This window comes from Anguilla anguilla, chromosome 17 (assembly GCF_013347855.1).
Source record: "Anguilla anguilla isolate fAngAng1 chromosome 17, fAngAng1.pri, whole genome shotgun sequence".
Lineage (NCBI taxonomy): Eukaryota > Metazoa > Chordata > Actinopteri > Anguilliformes > Anguillidae > Anguilla > Anguilla anguilla.
Genome location: NC_049217.1, coordinates 22,078,185 through 22,101,637, shown reverse-complemented (window position 1 = coordinate 22,101,637; position 23,453 = coordinate 22,078,185). Strand labels below are relative to the sequence as shown.

At 43.3% G+C, this 23,453-nt stretch overlaps 2 protein-coding genes across 3 annotated transcripts in view; both read right to left on the bottom strand.

The window, feature by feature from the left end:
* proza (protein Z, vitamin K-dependent plasma glycoprotein a) overlaps positions 1 to 12,899 on the bottom strand; it is a 28,286-nt gene extending 15,387 nt beyond the window's left edge. Inside the window, exons 1-2 of one of the 2 annotated variants that reach the window (XM_035399103.1) lie at positions 12,674 to 12,899; positions 11,263 to 11,439 (exon numbers count right to left, since the gene is read on the bottom strand). In XM_035399103.1, coding sequence (XP_035254994.1) covers positions 11,263 to 11,338 — 76 coding nt within the window. In that variant the 5' untranslated portion in view covers positions 11,339 to 11,439; positions 12,674 to 12,899. The remainder of the gene's footprint in view (positions 1 to 11,262; positions 11,440 to 12,673) is intronic. The other variant, XM_035399102.1, reaches the window with a different exon arrangement.
* Positions 12,900 to 15,655: 2,756 nt separating this feature from the next.
* On the bottom strand, positions 15,656 to 22,796 carry LOC118216906 (probable G-protein coupled receptor 139). Its single transcript, XM_035398515.1, has 2 exons — positions 22,388 to 22,796; positions 15,656 to 16,754 (listed from the first exon to the last, which is right to left on the bottom strand). The coding sequence occupies exons 1-2, from the start codon at positions 22,533 to 22,535 to the stop codon at positions 15,727 to 15,729; spliced, it is 1,176 nt and encodes a 391-aa protein (XP_035254406.1). The 5' UTR covers positions 22,536 to 22,796; the 3' UTR covers positions 15,656 to 15,726.
* Between the last annotated feature and the right edge of the window lie 657 nt (positions 22,797 to 23,453).

Genomic DNA, 23,453 nt, shown 5'->3' with positions numbered 1-23,453 from the left:
ATTGTATTCAATTTATTTAATCAAATTCACTAAATACGTACTATTCTGTATCCATTCAATTGCATAGAATATATAAATAAAATGTTTCTCATTTTTTCAATTCTTGGACATAAGACTATAGTCTTTTATATTTTTCTAGTTCGCCTCAAAAGTCATTTTTTCACCATAAATGCCTGAAAAATCTTTGTATTCTATTTATTTATTCATATTTATTAATCATTTCCCAATCTGTGTCCATTCAAATGGTTAAAACACATCATATAGAACTTGTCAAATTTTTTCAGTTCTTGGACATAAGACTATAGTCTTATGAAATTTTCTGATTCAGTTCAAAAATGATTTTTTCACCATAAACTCCACAAAACGAATTGTATTCAATTTATTTAATCAAATTTACTAAATACATCCTATTCTGTATCCATTCAATTGCATAAAATATATAAATAAAAATCTTCTCATTTTTTCAATTCTTGGACATAAGACTATAGTCTTTTATATTTTTCTGATTCAGTGCAAAAATCATTTTTTCATCATAAATTCCATAAAACTAATTGTATTCAATTTATTTAATCAAATTCACTAAATACGTACTATTCTGTATCCATTCAATTGCATAGAATATATAAATAAAATGTTTCTCATTTTTTCAATTCTTGGACATAAGACTATAGTCTTTTATATTTTTCTAGTTCGCCTCAAAAGTCATTTTTTCACCATAAATGCCTGAAAAATATTTGTATTCTATTTATTTATTCATATTTATTAATCATTTCCCAATCTGTGTCCATTCAAATGGTTTAAAACACACATATAGAACTTGTCAAATTTTTTCAGTTCTTGGACATAAGACTATAGTCTTATGAAATTTTCTGATTCAGTTCAAAAATGATTTTTTCACCATAAACTCCACAAAACGAATTGTATTCAATTTATTTAATCAAATTTACTAAATACATCCTATTCTGTATCCATTCAATTGCATAAAATATATAAATAAAAATCTTCTCATTTTTTCAATTCTTGGACATAAGACTATAGTCTTTTATATTTTTCTGATTCAGTGCAAAAATCATTTTTTCATCATAAATTCCATAAAACTAATTGTATTCAATTTATTTAATCAAATTCACTAAATACGTACTATTCTGTATCCATTCAATTGCATAGAATATATAAATAAAATGTTTCTCATTTTTTCAATTCTTGGACATAAGACTATAGTCTTTTATATTTTTCTAGTTCGCCTCAAAAGTCATTTTTTCACCATAAATGCCTGAAAAATATTTGTATTCTATTTATTTATTCATATTTATTAATCATTTCCCAATCTGTGTCCATTCAAATGGTTAAAACACACATATAGAACTTGTCAAATTTTTTCAGTTCTTGGACATAAGACTATAGTCTTATGAAATTTTCTGATTCAGTTCAAAAATGATTTTTTCACCATAAACTCCACAAAACGAATTGTATTCAATTTATTTAATCAAATTTACTAAATACATCCTATTCTGTATCCATTCAATTGCATAAAATATATAAATAAAAATCTTCTCATTTTTTCAATTATAGTCTTTTATATTTTTCTGATTCAGTGCAAAAATCATTTTTTCATCATAAATTCCATAAAACTAATTGTATTCAATTTATTTAATCAAATTCACTAAATACGTACTATTCTGTATCCATTCAATTGCATAGAATATATAAATAAAATGTTTCTCATTTTTTCAATTCTTGGACATAAGACTATAGTCTTTTATATTTTTCTAGTTCGCCTCAAAAGTCATTTTTTCACCATAAATGCCTGAAAAATATTTGTATTCTATTTATTTATTCATATTTATTAATCATTTCCCAATCTGTGTCCATTCAAATGGTTAAAACACACATATAGAACTTGTCAAATTTTTTCAGTTCTTGGACATAAGACTATAGTCTTATGAAATTTTCCGATTCAGTTCAAAAATGATTTTTTCACCATAAACTCCACAAAACGAATTGTATTCAATTTATTTAATCAAATTTACTAAATACATCCTATTCTGTATCCATTCAATTGCATAAAATATATAAATAAAAATCTTCTCATTTTTTCAATTCTTGGACATAAGACTATAGTCTTTTATATTTTTCTGATTCAGTGCAAAAATCATTTTTTCATCATAAATTCCATAAAACTAATTGTATTCAATTTATTTAATCAAATTCACTAAATACGTACTATTCTGTATCCATTCAATTGCATAGAATATATAAATAAAATGTTTCTCATTTTTTCAATTCTTGGACATAAGACTATAGTCTTTTATATTTTTCTAGTTCGCCTCAAAAGTCATTTTTTCACCATAAATGCCTGAAAAATCTTTGTATTCTATTTATTTATTCATATTTATTAATCATTTCCCAATCTGTGTCCATTCAAATGGTTAAAACACACATATAGAACTTGTCAAATTTTTTCAGTTCTTGGACATAAGACTATAGTCTTATGAAATTTTCTGATTCAGTTCAAAAATGATTTTTTCACCATAAACTCCACAAAACGAATTGTATTCAATTTATTTAATCAAATTCACTAAATACATCCTATTCTGTATCCATTCAATTGCATAAAATATATAAATAAAAATCTTCTCATTTTTTCAATTCTTGGACATAAGACTATAGTCTTTTATATTTTTCTGATTCAGTGCAAAAATCATTTTTTCATCATAAATTCCATAAAACTAATTGTATTCAATTTATTTAATCAAATTCACTAAATACGTACTATTCTGTATCCATTCAATTGCATAGAATATATAAATAAAATGTTTCTCATTTTTTCAATTCTTGGACATAAGACTATAGTCTTTTATATTTTTCTAGTTCGCCTCAAAAGTCATTTTTTCACCATAAATGCCTGAAAAATCTTTGTATTCTATTTATTTATTCATATTTATTAATCATTTCCCAATCTGTGTCCATTCAAATGGTTAAAACACACATATAGAACTTGTCAAATTTTTTCAGTTCTTGGACATAAGACTATAGTCTTATGAAATTTTCTGATTCAGTTCAAAAATGATTTTTTCACCATAAACTCCACAAAACGAATTGTATTCAATTTATTTAATCAAATTCACTAAATACATCCTATTCTGTATCCATTCAATTGCATAAAATATATAAATAAAAATCTTCTCATTTTTTCAATTCTTGGACATAAGACTATAGTCTTTTATATTTTTCTGATTCAGTGCAAAAATCATTTTTTTCATCATAAATTCCATAAAACTAATTGTATTCAATTTATTTAATCAAATTCACTAAATACGTACTATTCTGTATCCATTCAATTGCATAGAATATATAAATAAAATGTTTCTCATTTTTTCAATTCTTGGACATAAGACTATAGTCTTTTATATTTTTCTAGTTCGCCTCAAAAGTCATTTTTTCACCATAAATGCCTGAAAAATCTTTGTATTCTATTTATTTATTCATATTTATTAATCATTTCCCAATCTGTGTCCATTCAAATGGTTAAAACACACATATAGAACTTGTCAAATTTTTTCAGTTCTTGGACATAAGACTATAGTCTTATGAAATTTTCTGATTCAGTTCAAAAATGATTTTTTCACCATAAACTCCACAAAACGAATTGTATTCAATTTATTTAATCAAATTTACTAAATACATCCTATTCTGTATCCATTCAATTGCATAAAATATATAAATAAAAATCTTCTCATTTTTTCAATTCTTGGACATAAGACTATAGTCTTTTATATTTTTCTAGTTTGCCTCAAAAGTCATTTTTTCACCATAAATGCCTGAAAAATCTTTGTATTCTATTTATTTATTCATATTTATTACATATTCTCCCTTCTGTATTCATTCAAGCAGTTAAAACACATATTTGTCAAATGTTTTCAGTTCTTGGACATAAGACTATGTATGTATGACTTCTGTATTTTTCTGATTCCGTGGAGAAATCATTTTATCACAATAAACTCCACAAAATTAATTGTATTCAATTCATTTAATCAAATTTACGAAATACATCTGAATTGAATACAATGAGTTTTCAGATATTCATAGTGAAATATAATTGAATACATCATATTTCCAAAAATTAATGGTGAAACCAGAGATTTTGCTGTCCTGCACCTGTGGGTGCAGGACAGCAAAACAGCAACTGTAAACCGACAATATTCTCAGATAAGACTTCATCTTAAAAGTCAACAGGCAGCCTTTACCACAAATAGACCACTGGTTCCAGGTATACACACTGAACTAATGTTTCAACCCGATATGTTCTTTAATGAGTTATTCACGTTGCATCCAGGAAAGACTAATTGGTAATTGGTTTAGAAGGGATAACTGTAACACAGCAGGAGTCTATACATTACATAACAGGAGAACAGGGTGAAGCTTTTCCTATATTTGGCTTTCTCATCATCCTGTCTGCACTCACATCGTTATTCCTGATGTCAAAATTCTCTCATTGTATATCTACATTTAAGCCTTCAGCACATGCTCTTATCCAGAGCAACTTACATGGCTTAAAATATATAATGAATTTATGTTTTTTTTTTAAACACACAACCTATTTAAAAAGTCGCATATTTTTCTGATGCAATTTAGGCTAAGTGCCTTGCTTGAGGGCAGTACCCCTCCTGGGGACGGAACTTGTAGTCTCTGAGCTACAAGCCCAGTTTTATATGTCAGTAAATCACTAACATTCATGGCCACATTTACGAAGCACACAGGCTTTGCCATCCTCTAAGCTATCTAAATCATGACCCATAACCTGACAGATATAAGGAATAATATCTCTTCACACGGTTTAATGATCCCAAGAGCAATTTATTGCCTGTGCAACTAGGGAGCATCAAACAGTGTGCGTATTGTTGCAAGGGAGCACTAAACATATTGATTCCTCCTCCCCTGTTTCCTAGTGATAATTAGATATTTTTCATGTGTACCATATTGGATCGTACCACACCATTGGCTGAAACAACAGTGGGTACATGCCACATTAAATCTATCAATGGCAAAAACCTTTTATCTCAAAATTAGGAATTCTCAGGAACGTCATTTCGGGTTCACTTGAAGTGTATTTTACAATGCTGCAATGCAAAATAGCTTGTACTGTGACACTGTGCCTCCAGAGGTTGTACATGTGTACATTCCCTGATTATACTTTTCAAAATGATGTTTAACCTTATTTTTGCTTTGAAATATTTGCTACAGTACATGCAACCTCAGACCATTCTTCTCAGGTAATACCAGCATCACATTAAAGCTGATGCTTACATCTGTAATTGCGAGATAACACTATAATGTGATCATATGTACAACCATTGGAAACATAACATAACTGTGCAGGCAGCATTGCAGGTACTTCAGAAAGTAAATTCTCTTGCTTTAGACCACAAACCATCAAAAGCTCATGTATCAGCTGGAGCAATGCTCACTGGTCACAAAACAATGTCTGCAAGTATCTAAAATATATATCATTCCACATAGACAGTCGTCTCCAATGGAAAAAAAAAAAAACTCAAGCACTAAACCTAGCTGTAGCCCTAACCCTAACCGTAGCTGTAACCCTAACCCAAACCCTAGCTGTAACCCTAACCCTAACCCTAGCCGAAACCCTAACCGTAACCCTAGTCGCAACCTTAACCCTAACCACAGCATTAACCCTAACACTAACCCTAGCTGTAACCCTAACCCTAACCCTAGCTGTAACCCTAACCCTAACCCTAGCCGTAACCCTAACCCTAACCCTAACCCTAACCCTAGCCAAAACCGTAACCCTAACCCTAACCCTAACCCTAGCCGAAACCCTAACCCTAACCCTAGTCGCAACCTTAACCCTAACCCTAACCATAGCACTAACCCTAACCCTAACCCTAGCGGTAACCCTAACCCTAACCCTAGCTGTAACCCTAACCCTAACCCTAGCTGTAACCCTAACCCTAGCCGTAACCTTAACCCTAACCCTAGTCGCAACCCTAACCCTAACCCAAACCATAGCAGTAACCCTAACCCTAACCCTAACCTTAGCCGTAACTCTAACCCTAGCCGTAACCCTAACCCTAGCCGAAACCCTAACCCTAACCCTAACCTTAACCCAAACCATAGCAGTAACCCTAACCCTAACCCTAGCCGTAACCCTAACCCTAACCCTAGCCGTAACCCTAACCCTAACCCTAGTCGCAACCCTAACCCTAACCCAAACCATAGCAGTAACCCTAACCCTAACCCTAACCCTAGCCGTAACCCTAGTCCCAACCCTAACCCTAACCCTAACCCAAACCATAGCAGTAACCCTAACCCTAACCCTAGCGGAAACCCTAACCCTAACCCTAGATGTAACCCTAACCCTAACCGAAACCTTAACCCTAACGCTAGCCGTAACGCTAACCCTAACCCTAGTCGCAACCCTAACCCTAACCCAAACCATAGCAGTAACCCTAATCATAACCCTAACCCTAACCCTAGCCGAAACCCTAACCCTAACCCAAACCATAGCAGAAACCCAAACCCTAACCCTAACCGTAACCCTAACCCTAACCCTAGCCGTAACCCTATCCCTAACCCTAGTCGCAACCCTAACCCTAACCCAAAACCATAGCAGTAACCCTAACCCTAACCCTAACCCTAGTCCCAACCCTAACCCTAACACTAACCATAGCAGTAACCCTAACCCTAACCCTAGCAGTAACCCTAACCCTAACCCTAGATGTAACCCTTACCCTAACCCTAGCCGTAACCTTAACCCTAACGCTAGCCGTAACCCTAACCCTAACCCTAGTCGCAACCCTAACCCTAACCCAAACCATAGCCGTAACCCTAACCATAACCCTAAACCTAGTCGCAACCCTAACCCTAACCCTAGCGGTAACCCTAACCCTAACCCTAGCCGTAACCCTAACCATAACCCTAGCTGTAACCTTAACCCTAACCATAGCCGTAACCCTAACCCTAGTCGCAACCCTAACCTTAATCCTAACATAGCAGTAACCCTAACCCTAACCCTAGCCGTAACCTTAACCCTAACCCTAGTCGCAACCCTAACCCTAACCCAAACCATAGCAGTAACCCTAACCCTAACCCTAACCTTAGCCGTAACCCTAACCCTAACCCTAACCCTAGCCGTAACCCTAACCCTAACCCTAGCCGAAACCCTAACCCTAACCCTAACCCAACCCTAACCTTAACCCAAACCATAGCAGTAACCCTAACCCTAACCGTAACCCTAACCCTAACCCAAACCAGAGCAGTAACCCTAACCCTAACCCTAGCCGTAACCCTAACCCTAATCCCAGCCGTAACCCTAACCCTAACCCTAGTCCCAACCCTAACCCTAACCCTAACCATAGCAGTAACCCTAACTCTAACACAAGCGGTAACCCTAACCCTAACCCTTGATGTAACCCTAACCCTAGCCGAAACCTTAACCCTAATGCTAGCCGTAACCCTAACCCTAACCCTAGTCGAAACCCTAACCCTAACCCAAACCATAGCAGTAACCCTAACCCTAACCCTAACCCTAGTCGCAACCCTAACCCTAACCCTAACCATAGCAGTAACCCTAACCCTAACCCTAGCCGTAACCTTAACCCCAACCCTAGCCGTAACCCTAACCCTAACCCTAGCCATAACCCTAACCCTAACCCTAGCCGTAACCCTAACCCTAACCAAAGTCGCAACCCTAACCCTAACCCTAACCATAGCAGTAACCCTAACCCTAACCCTAGCGGTAACCCTAACCCTAACTCTAGCCGTAACCCAAACCCTAGCTGTAACCCTAACCCTAACCCTAGCCGAAACCCTAACCCTAACCCTAGTCGCAACCCTAACCCTAACCCAAACCATAGCAGTAACCCTAACCCTAACTCTAGCCGAAACCTTAACCCTAATGCTAGCCGTAACCCTAACCCTAACCCTAGTTGCAACCCTAACCCAAACCATAGCAGTAACCCTAACCCTAACCCTAACCATAGCAGTAACCCTAACCCTAACCCTAGCCGTAACCCTAACCCTAACCCTAGCCCTAACCCTAGCCGTAACCCTAACCCTAACCCTAGTCGCAATCCTAACCCTAACCCTAAAAACAGCAGTAACCCTAACGCTAACCCTAGCGGTAACCCTAACCCTAACCCTAGCCGTAACCCTAACCCAAGCTGTAACCCTAACCCTAACCCAGGCTGTAACCTTACCCTAACGCTAGCCGTAACCCTAACCCTAGGTGTAACCCTAACCCTAGCAGTAACCCTAACCCTAACCCTAGCGGGAAGCCTAACCCAAACCTTAGCCGTAACCCTAACCCTAACCCTAGCCGTAACCCTAACCCTAACCCTAACCATTGCCGCAACCCTAACCCTAACCTTAGCAGTAAACCTAACCCTAGCCGTAACCCTAACCGCAACCCTAACCCTAACCCTAGCAGTAACCCTAACCCTAACCCTAGCCGGAACCCTAACCCTAAACCTAGCCGTAACCCTAACCCTTACCCTAGCCATAACCCAAAACCTAGCTGTAAACCTAACCCAAACCCTAGCCGTAACCCTGACCCTAAACCTAGCCGCAACTCTAACCCTAACCCTAGCACTAACCCTAGCCCTAGCCGTAACCCTAACCCTAACCCTAGCCGTAACCCTAACCCTAACCCTAGCCGAAACCTTAACCCAAACCCTAGACGTAACCCAAAACCTAGCCGTAACCCTAACCCTAACCCTAGCCATGACCCTAACCCTAACCCTAACCCAAGTCGTAATCCTAACCTTAGCCGTAACCCTAACTCTAACCATAGCCGTAACCCTAACTCTAACCCTAATTGTAATCCTAACACTAACCATAACCCTAGCCATAGCCCTAACCCTATCCCTATCCATAACCCTAACTCTAACCATAACCTTAACCTTAGCCGTAACCCTAACCCTAGCCATAACCCAGGCTGTAACCTAAACCCTAACCTTAACCCTAGCTGTAACCCAAACACTAACCTAACCCTAGCTTTATCCCAAACACTAACCCTAGCTGCAGCTGCAACCTTACCGCTATCCCTAACATTAATCCTGACCTTAACCCTAGCTGTAACTCTAACCCTAGCTGTAGATGTAACCCTAACCCTAGCTGTAACCCAAACCCTAACCCTAACTGTAGCTGTAACCCTAACCTTAACTCTAGCTGTAAACCTAACCCTAACCTTATATGCACCTGCAACCCTAACCATAACCCTAGCTTTGATCCTAACCCTAACCCTAACCTTAGCTGTTACCCTAACCCTAACTCTAGCTTTAATCCTAACCTTAACCCTAGCTGTAGATGTAACCCTAACCCTAGTTGTAACCCAAACCTTAACCGTAACTGTAGCTGTAATCCTAATCCTAACCCTAACCCTAGCTGTAACCCAAACCCTAACCCTAGCTGCAGCTGCAACCCTAACCCTAACCCTAGCTTTAATGCTAACCTTAACCCTAGCTGTAACCCTAACCCTAGCTGTAGATGTAACCCTAACCCTAGCTGTAACCCAAACCCTAATCCTAGCTGCAGCTGCAACCCTAACCCTAACCCTAGCTTTAATCCTAACCTTAACCCTAGCTGTAACCCTAATTCTAGTTGTAGATGTAACTCAAACCCCAACCCTAGCTGTAACCCAAACCCTAGCCCTAACTCTAGCTGTAACCCTAACCGTAACAGTAGCATGGGAGTTATGCATAACAAATTTGCAGCCATATTAGACATACTTGCAAAATTTTAATTTTAGCAAGAGGAGGAGAAGGAGAAGGAGAAGGAGAAGGAGGAGAAGAAGAAGAAGAAGAAGAAGAAGAAGAAGAAGAAGAAGAAGAAGAAGAAGAAGAAGAAGAAGAAGAAGAAGAAGAAGAAGAAGAAGAAGAAGAAGAAGAAGAAGAAGAAGAAGAAGAAGAAGAAGAAGAAGAAGAAGAAGAAGAAGAAGAAGAAGAAGAAACAAACACCCTTTGTGCTTGGCCTCCAAAAAGTGCATCCATCCCTTACAGTCTGTAAACAATACTAACCTGTAACATAATGTAAGAAAGCTTACTCTACAGTGAAATACATTTAAATCTGAAATGAGGTCACAAAACCTTGGTTGGTTTGTTGGGTGGGGGGATGGGTTCTTCCATAATAAGAATATTTTCCAAATGTATTAATTATGTAGCATTTACACTGTTCCTGTGTTCTGGAATATTCTACGTTGTTCCAGCAAGCTTAATGAAGGAGGAAGTAGTTGGATCAATAGCAGAAATATTGCTAACCCATGCACAGTGGTTCTGAAATGAATTTTGCTATGACACTCATTAACCCGCAGTTTGCTTCAGCCAAACCGAGAGCAGCGCTGTACAAATATAAACACCGGCCACACATTAACTTTGACCCCTCCATGGTACACACACTGCAAGCAAAAGGGCGTGTTGTTCCCAAATCCCCTCTTGCTTCTGGGGGAGTCACACCGACTCATAGACTTTTGCGCTGTTTAACACGACACTGCATGCTAAAAATGACCTCCTGCTAATCATGTTGCATCCATTGCTAACAACTATGTTGCTATTGGCATCAGTTCTAAATTGATGTAGTTGTGCTACTTTGTTCAGTGCACTGAAGCAGACCACAGTGGTGGGTGGGCGAGGTGGGGTGGTGGTAAATTTCTTGAAACTAACATGGAAGTCATACAAAGCACGCAGGGCTGAGAATCGACCGCACAAAAGGCCTGCCTGTGAGCGAATGGAACGAAAGGCCAGAACACTCTGTTCCTCAATCTGGGTCTATCTGAGCCCCTCCCCCACCCCCTGAAGTGGATCTTCAATCAGCATAGGAAGATAGGATTATCATGGCAGTTCTGGAGACTGACCTCTTCCGACTTCATCACAACTCCCTAAAAACCTCAAACCTTTTTTTTCCTTCTCCAGCTATCAGTGTCTAGATTTAATGCAGAACAGTTTCATAGGATTCACAGGATAGCCGATTATGCTAACAGTAAACCTGCTTCAGTTCTACGGCTCCAAATATACATTGCCACTGCCTCCAGCAGGACCAACTGTCATTTTCTGTTCTTGCGAACCAATAAGAAAGAAACGGTGCTCTTTGATTTGCAAATAATTCTGCACAGAAGCGTCCCACAACTGAATGGAAGTGAAACCATGCACAGGAAAATGGGTTCCATCTCCCAGGGCAGAGAAACCTACTAAAATGACAATGCCCGCCCCCCCTTCTCATGTCAACACCCTCTTGGCAGCGGCATACCTGAGCGTTGGTCTGGCAGGGCGGTGGTCGTGCCAAGCAGCAGGCTAAGAGTAAGCGCGATGGCTGGGATGCCCATGGTGGCGACGACGCTGTGTGGCCGTCTGTCTCAGAGGCTCTGGGCCCGGCCCCTGGTCTGTGCACTATATCAAATCAACCCCACAGGGTTCAAAGTTCACCCTGCAAACAAGGACAAATCACAACGCATTTCAGGCTGCTGTAGCCACCCCCCCCCCCCCCCAAAAGCCCAAGAGGAGGACTCGACCACGGTCCCACTCTCCACCCACTGGACTGCAGAGGGGAAACACAGAGGAAGGGGGGAGGGCGGGATGGGGTGGTACTTTTGGAGTGGTATATTCTTTTTAAAAGAAAGGGTAGGAAAATTGGGTCGTGGTCACGGGAGAAATTCTTCTTGAATTTCCATCTGTGATAGTAATGTTATAGGTATTTCTGTGAAAGGATACATTTAGCTTGTACTGGTATTCACTTGTGTTTATAATAATGATTGCTGGTTTGTTTGGCTAACTCAATTTTTTTATTTCTTTTAATTTATCAGAAATGGAGCCGTTCGTGTTTTCTTAGTGATCTTGCATTCCTGAGACCAACACTGATGTTCTCCATTTTTATAAGGCACACTGGATAAGCTAAGTAAATATAATGTAATATACTTGAAACCCAAAGATTGTAGGTTCGCGTCCTGGATAAGGATTTGTTCTTTTAGATGGGAGCCAGGAAACCCTAATTAGTATTATAAACAAATACTTTCAGAAATACAAGCAGTAAAGTTCATCCTGGGAAAAATGTCTAATTTGTTTACATAATTATGTTCATTTCCCATTAGTTTCTTTTTTCTCTAAATAAATAAACAGCCAGGTCAGACATAAATACGAAAAGGCATTGAAACGAACTTTATTGTGATGAGTTATTCCACAGGTAACAAACGAGTAAGCTACGGCCAGCCAAAACGTTAAAGTGAACGCTCCAATACTGACATCACGTGGTGTACTTTGTAATACCATTTTATACAATCTGCATGTCCACAAAAGACAAAGACGATGGTACAACGGTAAAACCCACCCAAATCACTAATGTTATCTATTTAATTATTATTATTTAAACAACATGGACTCAACGGTCCAGAAATTAGCTACCGTTACTGCTGCCGCATAAATGCTTAAAAAGCTACATAATAAAATTAAAATACTCTAAGTACTCTATATTGTGTATAAAAACGTGGATTTATTAAAAAGCAGATTCATAACAATATATAACCTATCGGCAAAGGATGAATAATTGTGACCTTGGCAAATAAAGTATTCATACGCAATTGCGATGTCCCGCAGCTAGCTATACACTCCTGCGCGTGCATTTAATGTTGCCATGTAGCTGCAAAGATGACAGACAAACGGCTTACGTGCGTTTTGCGTTGGTACAGACCTTCGATTCCGTGTCTGAATCCTGTCGCGGTATTGCTGATCCCTAGCAGTTCTGGTCGCGACTCACTAACGGCCCTCTTTGATGCGTCAAACCTGACCCGCTGCTGTCGCCCACGCCTTTCTAGTGCTTATCTCCGAGATCTGAAAACAACCACGCGCAATAATCTTCCGAGTGTTCTCGGTCCAGCCAGGCCATTGCAATTTAACAATTTAGCCACAGGAGGGAGACATGGCGTTTCAAAGGACGGGATTTAGCAGCGCTTTCACAGTAGAACTGCTGAATTTTGACAAACAAGAGGTATAGGTAGATTGAATAAAAGTGTCCAGAGCCAAACAGCAAAAAAAAAAAAAAAAAACAAGAGAATGCGAGGTTAAGACAGAGGTGTTTTGCCTTTCTAGTTTCTCGCGTCTGAATTTCACTGAACGTCCTGAAGGAGTTCGGGAAAATCAGTGAATTTGCTTGTTTGTATACCGGGAGACCTTAGGATGATGACGGTTCTAGGCTGACGAGTTTATGAATTCACCTTGCCTTAACGAATGGCATCCTCTTTTGCGCTAGTCAAGCAATGTGTAGCGTAGTTACTCTCCAAGCAGAGTTTCATCCTGTACACTTGAGGCAAATGGCAAATGCTCTTTCTAATTAATTTGTACAGTACACACATATTATTACAATTTTATTGTTTTTATTATTACACTGGCAGAATGAGTTAAATTTTCTTGCTGCCGAGAGAGAAACTGATTTATTTTTACTGTTCTGCATCCCTCTTGAGCCACTAATTGGTCCACAGAAATCTCATTCTACCCTCCATCCTATTGAAGCAGGGTATATGTTTACATTAAAAAATAACAATAATTCCACCTTGTATATTGCACCTTTGACTTTTGCAATTAAATTCAAGATTTATTTTCCACGCAGTCTCGGCTTGACACATTAATTTTGGTCGCTGTCAAACACGCCAAACTGTGTTTGTCATGAAAAATGCAAGCTTTTGAATTTAATCAAGAATCAAAGTGAAGGAAAAAATGTTGATTGAATCCAGGCTTATGTATGTAGCAAGTACATTCATCAAATTTCCTGGTGCATTTCAAAAGAGGATTATTTGTCAGCTGATACAACAGAACAAATTGAAAATACTTGCCAACAAATAAAAATGCCACAAAATCGTTAGCTAGAGAAAAAAAGGTACTATGCACAGAATACCCCACTACCATTTCCCCTGTTAGAAATATTGCATGTTGTTTACAGCAAGGCCTCCTATAAAGAATAAGTATGCATGAAGTATGCTGTAATACTATGGTTCTCAGTCCTTCCATTTGTGCACAAACACATACAGGGACCTGCTACCCACCCTCGCTTTCATATATTTATGGTTTAAAACAGCACTGAATTCATCAGCCACCAACTTGAGATGCTCTAGAATGTGATTTTGAATTCTGGAACCTGGAACTCACTGTGCAGCCAATCGAGTTTTATTAAAATCGATCGCATGCGGTCGGCCATGAAAAAGGAACAGTGAAGAAATACTGACCTTAGAATATGAAGCAGAGGAATCTAAACACAAGATAAATGCAAATACAGCACATGCGTACATATTTACATTTACAAATGTTTACGCAAAATGTAGGACATTAATAAATAAAAAAAGATATATTATAGAAAAACTGTTACTGAACTGGTGTCCTCACAGACATGTACATAAAGAAGGCACACCTACCCAACAGAGAATAAATATCAATAGATCAATACATTGCACTGCATTACATATTCAAGTTAAATTGTAACATTCACTTTGTAAGGAGTTTCACATCCATATATCTTTAGAAATTTTGGTACGACAATGAAATTAAGGTTAAAACAAAAAACTTGTAATACGGACGGACGGACAGACAGCCAGGCAAACAGACACAGGTGCACACACACACACAAATGAGAATCAGGCCAACTGATATCAGCATCTATTCTCGCCCTGATTTTTTTTTTTTTTTTTTAAAGGAGAGTGGGACAGACTGCCCACCTTTTGTATTTTTGCTTTGTTCAGACAGGTAGAACGCAGAGAGGGCAGCAGACAGAGAGGGGAGCACAGCAAGTGCCATGGCAGGGGACTGAACCCCAAAATGCAAGGGGAGGGGAGAAATGGCACATCGCCTGGCCCTTTGTGTTTGTGTGTACGCCACGCTCGACATCACGTGTTCTGCACCTGCTCCAAGCTGCTGCTGCATCTCAGTAGAGCTCTCTCTGGTTTTGCCTGCCTGCGTTTCCCGATTGGAGGATCAAAACCATAGATATCAACCCCCCTGTTTGAGGGGAACTTCCACAAGATTGCCAATCAGGTGTTATGACTTCAGTAAATGAACAAACCGGCGAATGTGAGGTTCTGAGGTTCAGAGAGCAGAGACCCCTGGTGGCGGTGGCGTGCCGTGTCCTGGGTGGCCTAGCTAGACATGCCCAGTTTTTGATTGGAACACCTAAAAATTGGTGGTTCCACCAATGTCTCCCCCCCCCCGCCCCCAGCCCGCGATTCAATCTCCCGTCTCAGTCCACCCGCAAAATTCTCTGGTACACCCGCTCCGGCACCAGTACTGGCAGAGACCCCGTCCACTTTGTACCTTTTTGTGGTTATTTAAAAATGCACAGTGCACTTATAAGCCTCTAGGTCTCTGCCTCTGCATCTCTCTCTTCTGCTTTTCTCTCAATTTTAAAAGTGAAGCATAGACATTTTTGCAAAGGAAGATAACACAAAATAATGCACATGAGTTTTTCCAAGTTCTTTACCTTTCCTTATCAGGCAATGCAGAGCATTATCTTTTTATTGCAGGAGTTGTTTTTGTGGGTGTACAGCTCCGGAGGTCACAGTCTGTCAGGCTGCTGCACTCACTCCATCCCTCTCCACCCCCCCCCCCCCCCCCCCCCCCCGGCCTCTCCATCTTTCTCTCAAACCCCCATCCCTCTGGAGCAGACAGGGGGCATCGCCGTCCAATCACTTTCTTCCTGACAGCCCGACGCCCCGTAGGTCTGTCCCAACAGAGTCGGTCAGCTGCCCCCAGGAAGTGGCTGGTGGGGGCGGTAATGGCAGGGGGAGGGGGACAGGCTTTGGGGCTGGGGGGGAGAGAGAGACAGGGCCGAGCTCCGGTCGCACTGGTACACCAGCATCTTGATGCAGCGGGAGCCGGCGGGGGAGATCCGGGAGCTGCTGGTGACGGACAGGCTGTGTCCCGCGCAGAAGGCCGGCGGCGGCAGCCTCTTCCGGCAGCAGAGGGAGGCGGCGATGGCGGCGGCGGCCATGCCGCGGAAGCGCCGGCTGATGAAGCAGTACAGGAAGAAGTTGACGGCGGTGTTGAGCAGCGCCAGCATGTTGGCCAGGTCGGCCAGCAGGTGGAGCGGGGGGCGGGCGGGGTCGGGGGCGGGGCCGGCGGCGTACAGGCGGTAGAGGATGACGATGACGCGGGGCGCCCAGAGCGCGGCGAAGACGGAGGTGACGGCCAGCAGGATGGCGGTGGTCTTGCCGGTGGAGTAGCGGCCGCGCAGGCGGAGGGTGGCGCGGCGGCTGTGGAGCTGCCGGACGATGGCGGAGTTGAGGGCCAGGAAGACGGCGCAGGGCACCAGGTACACGGCCACGCAGTGCGCCCAAACCAGCGCCTGCTGGCCCGGCCCGAACCCCCCGCCCGGCGCCCCCCGCCACAGGTCCGGCCACCAGTAGTAGGGGGCGCCGGAGAGCAGGCCCCCCAGGTAGACGGCCAGGATGACGCGGCGCGCGCGGGCGGGGTAGGACAGCACGTGGTAGTGCAGCGGGTGGCAGACGGCCACGTAGCGGTCCACGGTCAGCGGCACGGTGATCCAGACGGAGGTGTGCAGCGAGCAGAACTCCAGCGCCAGCACCGCCTTCCCCAGGGAGGGGGGCAGCGGGGCCCCCAGGATGAAGTCCTCCAGCAGGAAGTCCACGAACACGATGAGGAGGAGCACCAGGATGTCGGCCGCCGCCAGGGCCAGGAGGTAGCTGTAGGAGGACTTCTGCCGCCGCAGGACCAGCTGGGACAGGACCACCACCGTCAGGATGTTCGCTGAGGCGGGAACGGGGGGGGGGGGGGGGGGGGGGGGGGTAGTTAGAGAGAGAAGGGGGAAAGAGGAGAGAAAGAGTATAGAAAGAACAATGAAAACACATGGAAGGAGGGCAGGGAGACAGACAAAGGGAGAGGACAGTAGGAAGGAAATAATAAAAGAAGATTATGGTAATGATAAGTAGAGCATTAGCATAAATTAGTCGCTGGGGTATTTAGCAATCATTGCAAGCAACAAGAGAACAAGGAAGTGAGTGTAATAAAAGAACAGGATGTTTTAGGGAGGAAGAACCAGTGGCAGATTCCATCTTCGTCATCATCACATGAAGATGACATTTTCATTTCCAGTGCATCCGACTAACAGACACTCTTATCCAGAATGACTGGAAAAAATGCAGCACATAAACACTCAGCTTTTAAGAGTCGTGCTACATCAAAGGAGAAAAAGTGTAGCAGGAAGTACGATATTCAACTGTGCTCCACTGCTATCATTCGTTCAATGCACAAGTAGACACTTGTGCACACACACACACACACATGCACACGTACATGCAGTCATGCACACACACACACACACACACACACACACACACACACACACATCCCCTCACAGAGAAGAGTGTAACAGCAAGAGCAACAGAAACAAAACAAGACCTAGAGCAAGTGAAAGAGAGAGAGAGAGACGGAGAGAGAGAGGTCAAGAAATAGTGAAATGAAAGGTGCAGAGAGAGGGAGACAGAGATAATGAGGATATAGTTGACCTTCCAAAGAGGCAGTCTTGAGCTTTGTACCAGAAATGCGAAAACAGAGTGTCTTTGCAAGACAGATGTATAATAATAAGTATACTGGCATAGAGCATTTTCACATAATGAACTGCAGCACTTCACACTTTGGAGTTGTGTGTGATAGGCAAGGGCAGAGATGGATCAGACACTGGCTCTTAAAGCTTGTGAAGTCTTTCTCAGGGACGTCCACACAACACAATGTGCCAGCATGCATATTAAGCACTACAAACAGGCAAGTACAGAATCACATCACCCTAAAATACACTGTCATTTTATCATTACATGTTTTTGTTCTTAATGGTTGCCCTGTTACTATTATTATAATAATAGTAATTATTATAATTATAATAATAATAATTATTATTATTATAAGCAGTAGTAGTAGTTGTAGCAGTAGTGATAGTAGTCGTAGTAGCAGTAGCAGTAGCAATAGTAAAAGTAGTAGTAGCAGAACTACTACTTGTAGCAGTAGTGATAGTATTTGTGGTAGCAGTAGCAGTAGCCATTGCAGTAGTAGTAATAGTAGTAGCAGCAGCAGAAGCAGCAGTAGTAATTGCAGTAAAAGGAGCAGTATTTCTGTCATAGCTTGTGCCATTAACTGTTATCATTATTTACGTCCTGGTGACAGAACGGCTGCCGTTCATCCTGCTATTGAAGCTTAATTGAACTTTTGGTCTGAGCTCTGAGGGGAGAGAGAGAGTGCGTTCCGTTTGTCTTTCAGTCACGGGGGGCGTCTCAATTCAGATCAACACAGAAGCACAAACATGCACATCTGATCACACATGCCTGCACACGTATGCACGCCATCTGCGTCTATTTCCATGCGTCCATTTCTCTCTCTCACCTTCTCCCTCCTTCTGTGTCTCTCTCCTTCTCCCTCCTTCTGTCTGTCGCTCTCTCTCTCTTCTCCCTCCTTCTCTCTCTCCTCCTCTCTCCTTCTGTCTCTCTCTCTCTCTCTCTCTCTCTATTTGAATACTTTATTGGCATGACAAATGTCCAAATGCATATTGCCAAGGAATCAATGGATGTATTGCAAGTTTGTAGGTGCTATGTCTCTGCGTGCCGTAGAATTAGGTAGAATCTGAGTATTTTAAAAGGATGCTGTTTGTGCGGTAAATTAAGAAGAGATGTAAATATGTTTAGGTTGAGTGTAGGTGTTGGGCATCATTGTTTTTTTCTTTTTTTGGGGTGGGGGGGGGGGTGGATAGGGGTGGGAGATTTGGATTTCTAAATGTGGGGTTGGGATATGTTTTAAGGAAACCGTGGGAAGTTTTTGTGTTTCAGTAAAGGAACAATAAAAAAGTCTCTCTCTCTCTGTAACACCTTCCCTCATTTCGTTTTTTCTTCACTCCCTCTTTCTCTCTCACTCGTTCAGCATGACTAACCAGAGTAACCATATGCCGTGCAATCCAAATTTAAAATATATTTAATTACCATGCCATATTGTTTGTGATACAAACATGCATAGATAAACAAAACAATAATTGTGAGTCTAATAAGGTGTTAAAATAAAATGAGAATGGAATAAAAATGTGAAAATAAAACTGCACTTCAATCTCTCCATCCATCTCCCTCCATTCCTCATACATCACTCTTACTGCCTCCCCCCCCCCCCCCCCCACCCACCCCCCCACAATTCCCCTCCTCCTCCTCCTCCCCCTCCACCCCCCTCCTCCCGGCTTTGCAATCATTCTGCTTTATCTGTGCTCACAATAGGGAATCTAACCGGGCACAACAGGCTTCCAGGTGACGGTGTCAGTGTGACACAAGAACAGGCTGCAAATCTGTTCAATCTGTAGACAAACACGCCAAGGACGCCCCCCCGGAACACGCCGGAACACGCGTGGGCCCCGCATGGGTCGCGCGGCACGGCGCTCCGCGAAAAACCAGGGTGCACGGGGCAGGGGGGATTAAAAACCCTAGAAATCATTGCGATTGGCGTTGTCATGGCGAAGGCCTGTTCCAGGTCGAGCCTCATTTAAGTGATTAAGCAGTGGAGAGGGGAGGAAGGCCTTTCCTTTCTTCCTGCTTGGTGAAGGAGCTGCCGTCCTGCGTGTCGCTGTGGGGGGGGGGGGGCGTCTGCATGTGGACGGGTCCTGGGGGTGTGATTCATTCACACAAATAAAGGGGGTCAGGTGTGAGCCCACGAGGGCCGCTGGCTGAGTCGTCCCCCGCTTGATGGGATGGCCCAATTCTGGACCAGCCTTTTGTCCTGAGCCTCCTTACACTGTTAGGCAGAGAAAGAGCAGAAATAAGCACCGTCTCCAAGGTGTCTGAGGCTGTCTTTGGTCTGCTGGGCGCTGGAGTTAATTAGGTGTGTGTGTGTGTGTGTGTGTGTGTGTATGTGTGTGAGTGTGTATGTGTGTGAGTGTGTGAGAGTGTGAGTGTGTGTGTCTGTGTGTGCGTGCTTGTGCATGTGCGTATATGTGTGCGTTACGTGTGGATGTATGTGTATGTGTGTGTACATGTGTGTGTGTGTGTGTGCATGTGTGTACGTTGTAGTGATTTCCCTACAGAAAGACCTTTGATTGAAATGTATATTTTTGGGTTATGGACGGGTTATTTCAGGGCAGAATGAATCAACACGCGTGCAGCCACGTGATACATACTGAAAAAAAACATTAACCGTTCTCCACATTGACACATTTAACCTATGAACTGACAGCAGAGAGCTAGAGGCCTCCGTGCAGAAAGAAACACAACTTAACCAGGGATATTCATGTCACGTGGCGGCTGGAAAAATGGACTCAAACCTTGGGCCGTGACGCATTAGAGTATGAATACTCAAATCTGGACCTCAAATCCAAATCCGGCCCTGGTTTTCTTCTCCCCCAGGTAACTAACTGAACAATTAGTGCTGCTGATTGGCCAGACGGTGTTCACACCTGACTGCCAGGCGAAGGGAGGGTGGAAAACCAGCAGTTTTTGCACCTCGAGGTCCGTGATTTGAGCAACAGGACATTAAAGAGATACGTTGAGACCCGAGCAAAAAAAAAAATACAGTTAACAGATCTGCAGCGAGACATGTTGCCATGGCAGCAGTATGGGGGTATAATTCACAGCACCTGTGGGACATAGCAGAACGAGGTGGTGAAGGAGTTGTCAAAAAAAGTTGCCATTTCTCAGCTTCGTTGCTACATTTCCCGCACAAAGCTCAATACCTCTTCTCTAAACATCTCCTCACTATGGCTCTCTCTCTCTCTCTCTCTCTCACACACACACACACACACACACACACGTGTACGCGCATCCTCAGTCTCTCAACCTCTCTCTGTCTGCCCACTTCTGGATGACACTTACTCGTCCCAGATATCTGTGACCTGTTTGCTGACAGGTTTCGGCGAAGCGCTGGTGTGCACTCGGCACCCACAAACTGAACTGCAGACCCGCGACCGCATCACATCCGCCAACCCAGCCTCTGGCTGACGCTTCAGAGGATGGAACGGCCAAGGAGAATCAATCTGCCGCTGCTCACAAGAGACTCAGCGTAACTTCCTGCGTTGTACCACATCAGCGTATAAAGCAGGGGTGTCAAACTCCAGTCCTGGAGGGCCGCAGTGTCTGCTGGTTTTTGGTGTGTTTCAGCGCAAGTCAGTAATTCAAGTCATTGATTGGTTGAAAAGTTCACGCACCTTGTACTCAAAGGCTTAATTACCTGCGGATTAAAAGGAAACCACAAATACCTGCAGACACTGTGGCCCTCCAGGACTGGAGTTTGACACCCCTGGTATAAAGGCACGGCTGACCAGCAGAATGTGTGATAAACATGGCTTATGGGCTCCGCTGAACAGACTGAACTACAGTCGGCCGGCCAGAGACTTCCTAGTCCTCCTGGTGTCTCTCATCAGTCCAATAAACCCATTGACTTCACTGCTACATTCGTACACAATCGATGGCTCTTCCTCTCGAGGCAGTGTGGGCCACACGGACCGGTATCAGACCCAGAAGCCGCCGGTGATCTCTGCGGCTGACGGGTCCGCCGGGCGACGCGCGTTTGGCTCTAACGCCGCCCACGGAACGGACGGGGAGGGTTTTCGGCACGACGGCATCGCGCCGCGCTCCAGCGACCCCTGCTGGTCAGCCGGCGGCCCTGCGAGCGCGCCCGCCGGAGCGTGGTCCTGTGACTCATATCTGCATGAGGCCCGGCTCGCTGACTGCGGTGCGCCGAGAAGCGGCGGCTGACATGACATCACGCGCTTCGGGGGAGAGCGTATGCCCGCCGGCGCTCTCCCGAATCCGCGGCGGGGGCTGCCTCGCGAGCTAGCGCGCGACCGAGCGCTCCAAATTGGGAAGAAATAAAAAATGTAAAAAAAAGACTAAAATTCTGACATCAGGGCATCACTCTGGTTTGTCCTGCGGGCTTTTATTAATGAAGCCTTATCTAACAGCAAGTTAACCCTGAAAATTACCCCTCATCTGCTGCCCCTGAGTTTGAAAGGAAAGATAAGAAAGTGAAGGAGGAAAAAAGAGACAAAAAATGCAGCTGACGGGACACTTGATCAGCCACACACAAGGACACACATTCAAGTGCATACACGTGCAGACACACTCACGCTCATATGCGCACACACCCATTCACAGAAGCAAACAGACAGACAAGCAGACACAAACACACACACTCTCTCTCCTCTCACACAAACAGACATATGCATTCATACTCATGGGCACACGTGCATGGAAAACATGTATGCAGTCTCGCGTACACACACACACAAACACATGCACATACATATGCATGCAGACACACACGCGCACGCACGCACACATATGCACACATATGCACACACGCACACACACACACGCACACACAGATGCACACACGCACACACGCATGCACGCACACACACTCACCGGGCAGGCCGAGGCAGAGCAGGGTGCTGTAGTAGATAACGGGCAGGGGCCCCAGCGGGCAGCGCAGGGGGCTGGGGGGGAGCTGCCCTGGGCTCCACGCGCTGCTGTTGGAGGGCAGGAGGGAGAAGATGTGGCTGTGCTCCATCATCCAGGAGCCAGGACCCGTCCTGCCTCTTCCTCCTCTTCCTCCTCCTGCGAAGATCAGCGCCAGACAGAGGGGCTGAGAGAGAGGGTGCACTGTCCTTGGGAGTCAGTCGGCATGTGTGTGTGTGTGTGTGCGTGTGTGTGTGAGAGAGAATGAGAAAGAGAGAGAGAGAGAGAGAGAGAAGAAGAAAAGCAGTGATGATTTGGTAAGAGATGCAGAGAGAGGAGGAGTGTGAGAGAGAAGGGACAGCAGTGGCAAGACTGGTGAGGAGAGATCCTGCATGTGTGTGACTGAGTAAGAACAGGAACGAGAGAGAGAGAGAGAGAGAGAGAGAGAGAGAGGGGGAACAGAGGGGGGATAGAGAGAGAGAGAGAGAGGGGAGAGAGAGGGGGGACAGAGGGGGGGATAGAGAGAGAAAGAAGAGAGGGAGGGAGAGATTGAAAGATTGAGTGAGATTGAAAGAGAGAGAGAGAGAGAAAGAGAGAGAGAGAGAGAGAGAGATCGCTGGAACAGTGACAGGAAAAATAAAAGAGATTTCTAAAATTGTGAAAGGAAAAATTAGAGACAGAGAGAGAGAAAGAGAAAGAGATGGAGGGAGGGGGAGAGCAAAGGAGGCAGCTCTGAAAAGATGAGGGTGCAAGGGGGTAAAAAAAGGGAAAACAAACGAACAAAGGACAAAAACAAAGAGCAAGACTGAGTGCCGGTAATGATGGGAACCCGGGGGAGGAGTGGGGAAGGGACTGAGAACGAGACTGAGAGGGTGAACGCATGAGTGGAGTTAGATGAAGGAGGAACAGATTAAGATACAGATGAGGGTCTGACAGACGAGAGAAGCACACAGACATTTATTTTTTTTAAAGACATACAAGTGCACGCAAGGGAGTCCCTTACAATTACAGGACGCAGAAGTGTAGCTGTGTG